This window comes from Nestor notabilis, unplaced genomic scaffold, assembly GCF_000696875.1.
Source record: "Nestor notabilis isolate BGI_N333 unplaced genomic scaffold, ASM69687v1 scaffold22754, whole genome shotgun sequence".
Classification (NCBI taxonomy): Eukaryota; Metazoa; Chordata; class Aves; order Psittaciformes; family Psittacidae; genus Nestor; species Nestor notabilis.
This window is the reverse complement of record NW_009925464.1, coordinates 28326-35360: the sequence shown is the minus strand read 5'-3', so window position 1 is coordinate 35360 and position 7035 is coordinate 28326. Positions and strand designations below refer to the sequence as shown.

At 45.1% G+C, this 7035-nt stretch overlaps 1 protein-coding gene across 1 annotated transcript in view; it reads left to right on the top strand.

The window, feature by feature from the left end:
* Window positions 1-200: 200 nt before the first annotated feature.
* Window positions 201-7035, top strand: part of SSH2 (slingshot protein phosphatase 2) — a gene marked incomplete at its 5' end in the record, with an annotated part of 30135 nt that continues 23300 nt past the window's right edge. The window contains 2 exons of the mRNA XM_010013074.1: window positions 201-304; window positions 4965-5029. Of these exons, the coding sequence (XP_010011376.1) occupies window positions 201-304; window positions 4965-5029 (169 nt within the window). The remainder of the gene's footprint in view (window positions 305-4964; window positions 5030-7035) is intronic.

Here is a 7035-nt window from a genome sequence, read left to right as displayed (position 1 = left end):
TTCAGTGTTTCTCTGTTCCTGTTGTTCTCGGTTACGCTTTGAATGTTTGCGGTGCTTACATGGTGGGGGGAGTTCTTTGCCAACAAAATAATTCAGTTGAAATCATTTCCTTGCAAAAGAACCTTGAATCTTTCTTGTTCTGTTGCTTGTAAAGACAGTAGAGAGTTTTCCTTATTCACTGTTTGTGTCTCCTCTTGCAGCATCAGCGAAAGCTTCCTCACTGTGAAAGGTGCAGCTCTCTTCCTCCCACGAGGAAATGGGTCATCTACTCCCAGGATCAGTCACAGGCGCAACAAGCATGCAGGTACTGTGTTGTATGTGATGGCTGAGGCTTGTCTACTCACTCTTATGCCCAGGTTTACCTTTCCTGAGTTTGTTCTCACCAGATGACACACACTTCTGTTTGCACCAGGTGTGTATTAAAGCTGGAGCTGCCACTCTCAAGACTGTGGTGTTTATGCTGCAAAACCAAACAAACGGGTGGCATCAGGGCAGCAATCATGTTCTCAACTCTCTGTAATGTCAACTGCCCCCCAAAATACCATCCTGTAACTTTTGTATGAGAGAGAGGCTTGAGGATTGCCATCAAAACTTTCAGGAGTTTCACTGGGAAATGAGGTTGTGGTATGGGATGAGTAATGGTTCTTCCTGATCTGAAAGTAACAGGTTATGATGGAAGAAAAGGAGGAGACTTACCTCTACGTAGTGGTGAGGATACCTCTGAGCAAAGTCTGTGACTTCTCAGACATGTGAGCAGGGTGAATAATATGGAGCCAGTCATAATTCCACTCCCTTTATATGCTGAAAGTTTGATTTGCGTTTTTGCTTTGACTCTGTTTGGAAAGTCAGTCTGAATAATGAAACTCAAACCTTTCAGGGTAGGTTGGTTTTTATTGTGTGTCTGGTGCTTATTCACTGGTGGCGTTTTGCAGGGATGAGATAGTGTGGGGGTGTTCCATTGAACTATCAGGAAAAATAAACCCCACATTGAGACCTTCAGACTTTTGCATATGGGAAAGAGACAGAAACAGAGCCTGGAGTCAACTTTCTTCGCCAAAAAGTGACCACCAAAAGGTGATTTGGTTTGGTTCTAGGTGTAGGTTTCTTTGTACTTTGATACCATGAGGCTGTCATCCAGCTCTACATCCGGGAGAGTTACCTCGTCCACTTCAAGATCTGTTTACAAACCTCTTTATAGTAAGAATTTAAGGCAAAGGCAGTTAATGACATAATTCCACTCAGACACAGTATGAGCAGTACCCAGATCGCTTTGAGTGAGACCCATTACCGGATGTCAAAAGAAAATGAGTTGTTCTGAAACTTAATTTAAAGCTGGATTTTCAGGTTGAGACTAAAGTGAAATTGTTGTGAAAGCAGAGTCAGCAATGTTAAAAGTTTATCTTGACCTGTCTTGGGTTTTGATCTCTCCAAAGTCCTTTGCATCACTGAAGACCAGGTCTCCAGCTGACACTTGCTGTTTTAGCTTTACCTTGCAGAGGGGACCTGCTGGGTGGTTTTCCTTATGAGCCTGTGCAAGGCAGCACAAACAGCTTTTGAATCTCTTGTTGCCTCATCTACTTGCTACTGCTGAGTTGCATGAGGTCTGGAAACCTTGGTGGGAGGGAGTCTGTTGTCTAATCAGCCTAGAGCTCTGAGAAGCCAGGTTGCCAAGAAAGCAAATCTGGTGTGTCGTAATTGCTTCCAGCAAGAGGGTTTGTATTGAAGAGGCTGGCTTGCCTAAGGGATGGGATTTTTGTTCTTAGAAGACTCCTTTTATTCCTGTCTCTTCAAATTACGTGGTGAGATTTAATGTCCTTTCCTCAGTTTCCCTGCATGTCGAGTGGTGTGAACAGTACAGTATTTCTTTAATGGTGCTTAGAGATTTCACTCAAGAGGGTCCTTTGTATGAGAGTGTGCCCTCCCTTCCTCTTCTGAGAACTTCCCTAATGTACAGTACATGTCAGCAGACCAAGACACCGAGGGATCAGGTTGTCACCTTCCTGAGCAAAACATCTGTGCCACCAAAATTAAACAGTGATGCACTGAGAGTGGCTCTGCTGTGAGGTGACCCGGCTGTTGGCAGCGAGCTAGCACAGTGTATGGCAACTGTCTCCTTTCTTGGACTCTGATAATCTGTGCTCAACTTTCATTCCCATGTGTGTGTGTCGTGACTTATCTCTGGCACACAAAATTAGAAGGGGGGTAGAGAGCGGACATAACTTTCCAGTATGAAATTGCTGCCTATGGATGCAATAGTGTTTCAAGTGGCTACGAGAGCTTTTTCTAGGAAGGCTCCCTAACCTTCCTGACCTGCCTTCCCAATTCATCAGAGATGCTAGAATCCAGCTTAAAGAGTAAATGCATAACAGGAAATAATTAATGCTTACACCCACGTCTTTAATCATATCGTCTTCAGCATTATGAAGGAGATCACAGCTTGGCAAGTTGATTTGATATGGTACCAGCTGCCATGCGCCTCTTGCTCAGTGGTCCTGTGCTGCCTGGAAAATGGGCTTCGTTCTGTGGGACATGGGCTTGCTTTTACACTCCAACACCACTGGAGGAGGCCAGAAAAGATGTCACTTCCCTGGGGCTTTTGCTATGTCTGGGGTATTGTAAATCACTTCTAAGAGCCCACACTAGCTGATGCTTTGCACCTAGCCTGCCAGCTTAAGGAAACAAAAGCATCTGCTGGACAATGCGATAGGAAGCAGCGGTCTTGTCGTGAATGCCAGCAGAGCTGACGGCTCTTCATAGGACAGGATGTGATATCTTTGTGCTGATTCTGGCATGTTTAAACTTTTCCTTTGCTTTTTCTTCATCCAGGAAGCTTACAAACTGCCTTGTGTGTTTGGGGCTGAAAATGCCCCAAACTGAAGCTGGCCAAGGAAGCAACACTTTATTTTCCAGCTCTGGAGCTCCCAAGGCTGGCAGGGCAGGCTGAGGAACAGGGAGGAATGCACTAAACTTTCAGAGGCTCTTTGACTGAGCCTTGCAGAAAGGGTTTTCTTAGAATTTCCTCTCTTTTTTTCTACGTATTGAGATAATCCAGTAGTCTCTGTGGTGGTTTTTAAACTTTGGAAACTTCAGCTCTTAAACTGGTTCCTGATGTTGAATTACTGGCAAGAATAGGTGGGAACTCTGACGTTTTGGGAAGGGAAAAACTGAGGTGAAACAACTTTCGTTTCAAGCTGCCTAAGACATGAATGTCTCATGAGTCAAATACTTGCTGGGCTCTTCCAGGCTTCAGGCAGGAGGTACCACCTGAAGCAGAGAGACCTTTGCCTGTTGACACAACAGCTACTTGCACCTGAAACTTCGTGGAATGAGCAGCACCAGTAGGATTTTGCAGTGGTGTCAACGTGGGGAAATCCTGTCTCCCACTGCACCCCCAGGAGGACAAGCATCCCCAATGCATGAGCTAGCCTTTCCTGTGTTACCTATCTCCCTGAATAATTGCTGTTTTGGGATGCACGTGCCAGCCTCTCCAGTGCTGGGAACAATGTCCTTAGGCAGGAAGTAGCTTCATGTGTGTGTCGTTGCTGGAGCGTTGTCTGTGACTTCCCTCACACTGCAGAGTGCCTTGAGTTCTACCACCCCCAGTTAAAAATGCAGTCCTAGGGCATTGTCTCATTCTCCATATGCTGAAATGTGTTTAAGGAGGAAGGAAGAGGAGAGCAGGGAATGCTGTGTCCTGCGCAGCCCGCTCCACACAAGCTTGCCTCTGTCCCATCAGGAGATAGCTGCAGCAGCACTTCAGCCCTGCTGTAAAAATCATTTGGAAACCAGGCACCCTGGTCTTACTGGGCAGTGTTCCCTTTCTTCCCTTTCGCTTTTGTGGCACTTTGGATGCTGCTCTGTATCCAAGGTTTCCTTATTTCTGGAAGTCCATGAAATAGCACAGATTCTAGCACCACTGATAAACTAGAAAGGGAGGTCAGGAAGGTTACTCAACCTTCCTAGAAAATGCTTTTGTAGCCAGTCATGCTGAATACTTGCTCCAGCATTCGTGCTCTTCCCTGCAGTGTTGCCTGAACTCCACTTCCCATATGTGGAGGAGTGGGAGAGTAAAGGCTCCTTTTGCCAATCCGTGCCGCCCACTGGCAGCCTCACACTCTCCTTTCTGGGAATACAGATTAATTTTCCAGGTAACGATTGAAAAACCAGCCCATTGCTGGAGGTGTTCTCACGTTCTGACACTCAGAAAGTAATGGGCTTGCTCGGCAGAGAAACTTGGCTCTCTATGGGCAGGGAGCGTGGCTGTACCAAACATCTCACCTGTCTTTCAAATGAGTGATGTTTTGGGAACCTGGGACACTCGGCTCTTCAAAGGCTTCTTAAAAAGCTGCTGTATGACTGATTTTGGTTTTATTTTTACTTTTTTGTTCTCCTGTTTCAGTTTTCCTCAGCCTCACCTATGAAAAGCAAGGGTTTTCTTGGAGCAGTTGTAGGTTCTTGACTTTTCAGGTGGCAGTTCTTAGCTGTTCTTGGGGGTAGTGTTGGTACATAAGCTCATATGGGCATGTGCTGCTCTAAGATGGGACTACATGTCACTTCAGAGGGGATTCTTTTGCCTGGGTGGTAGTTCTGCACTAAGGAGTAATAACTTGGTGTAAAAGGAGTGATGGATTTCTGATTTGAACCATGAGGTAGAATGAGATGTTGAACCATGGGGTCTCCATTTCTACCTTGTTTGCCTTGTCTTTTAAACTAAAACACTGTTCAAAAGGATAACAGGGGTTAGCAGGAGAGAAGAGCATGGTGAGATGGAAACAGGTGAGCACATGGAGCAAAGAGCAGCTGACTAAGAGCTGGAGCTTTGTCATCTCTGAGTAGGTGGAAGTGCCAACGCTCACAGTGACGTGTCAGGTTTCCTGGTGGATGTTTGCTCTGGCTGGACAGCCAGGAATTTGCATGTGATTTCAAACTATTTCTGTGCATTCACCTTTCCCTCTTGCCTGCAGGCGATCTCCAGCAACACCTGCAGGCCATGTTCATACTGCTCCGCCCAGAAGACAACATCAGGCTGGTAGGTTGGCTTTTTGCTTATCTGCTCTTAAGGAATATAAAGGTTGAGTTCCACTTGACAAATGCACCTGTGTAACTCATGAAAGCGATGGTGCATGTATGCTTGAGTGGTTTCATCAGCAGGTTTGGGGAGCCTTCTTTGCAACCACAAAGGCAGAAAAGCAGCTAATGATGAAAGGCTTATTTGGTTGGCCAGTGAGACAAATGGTTTGGCTAGAAGATTGCCTTTGAACCAAATCTGTATTCTCTCAGTAAGTACTGTAACAACTACCAGGGGAACTGGGTAAATCAGCTTCATGTCCTGTGTAAATCAAGAGGAGGTGACTTACGTTTGACCAATGTGAACACCTGCCCTTCCACATTAGTTCAGTTGTGTTCCTCACTCTGCTCTCCTGACTTGTTGCATCCCAAAAGACAATGGCTTATCAGGAAGGAACATGTAGGATCCCCAAGTAGCTATGCACCTAAATTGAACCTTGTCTTTCTGCTTTTTTGGGTTGTTCCCTCGTATAATGATGGAATGAAAGTTAGGCACTGCTGTTTATAGCATCGATATGCAGCCCTACAGACCTGCAGAAGACAAAGAGCAGCAGTGAGGAATTTGTCTAGGACACACTGAAGTGCTCTACAAGGTCAGGCATGACTGCAGTGTATCTGCATCTCTCATCACTCAGTAGCCTGAAGTTACTTTCCTGTGTTGTCTTGGTGCATCTTAGCAACGTACGCCCAAAGTAGGGCTGCCAGCATCAGAAGTGTTATTCTGGCACCTCTGGTTTGCTGAATCCTCCTGGTGCCGGACTGATTGTATGAGTATAGCTAGGAAACAGTCAAGATGACTTTGGAATGCTTTAACTTTGAAAATGAGCACCAAAAATAATCTGCTACAATCAAACAAAAGGACCTGCTCCTAAGCTTTGTCAGGCACACCTTGCTGTCATGAAAATCCCAGCAAAAGTGACGGGAATGGGGGTTCTTGGTGCTTTTCAGAGTCTGAGCCCGGGTTAGAACATTGGAAGCTATTGAACAAGTCATTGTTCAGCAATATCACTGGCTACATTGTGTGATTTGGGACAAATTAGCCTTAACAGCTGAATAAGGACTTTGTGGGCTGAGACATAAACCCTTTTGTTCCGAGCTACATTTGGAATGCTGAAATCTTGCATGAGGTTAAGTTCGATAGTCTACTTGAATTTAATTGATTCTTGACGAACGAAGGGTGTGCAGGGCTGCAATAGACTCTCTCATAAAACAGTAGATACAAATGAGACTTGAAATACAAACAGTACTGAGAGAAATGCATTCTCTTCTTGTGTTGGCTGCTGCCATTCGGAGGGCAGACTTCACAGCTCAGAGGGCAGCAGAGGAATCTAATCCTCCATAAACCTACACTTCAGATTTGGAACAACTCTGGTTTCTGCTGGAGCTGTTGGCAGAGGTTTTTAGCCTTCCATGGGAGCAGGATTAGAGCAGTGGTACCACTGCAGGATCAGTAAGAAGGAGGAAAATGAGTTAACAGCACGAACTGTGTGAATGTTTTGCTGAGTGGAGTGGGGACTTGTTCACTTAAAAGTGTCAATAATAAGAGAAGACTTCAGAAAGTTGGGCACTTTCTTTTTTTGTCTTCAAATATCCCAATGAGAAATGTGTTCTTCTATGAAACACCTACTATCATGTAGCACAAGAAAGATGAAAGGTCAGTATGAACTTCTTGGAATGTGCTGTTCATAAGGACTGGCAAAATACCACCTCATACTCCTATGAAACAAGAATGTGGAAGAAGATAAAGTTGGTTTGTGTTTAGGTGAGCCTGAAACTAAGAAAAATGTTGCTGAAAGGGCTGCAGGGGATGACTGTTCATGAACACACTATAAATAACATTCCCAAATAGAGGAGATAGCTAGCTCTGTGGAGCCGTTGAGAAAGAACCTTCCATCTCATTGCACTCCCTGAAGCCTCCTCCTCAGATTGACTGGGATTTCTAATCTCTTCATTTAAAAGCCATCAGAC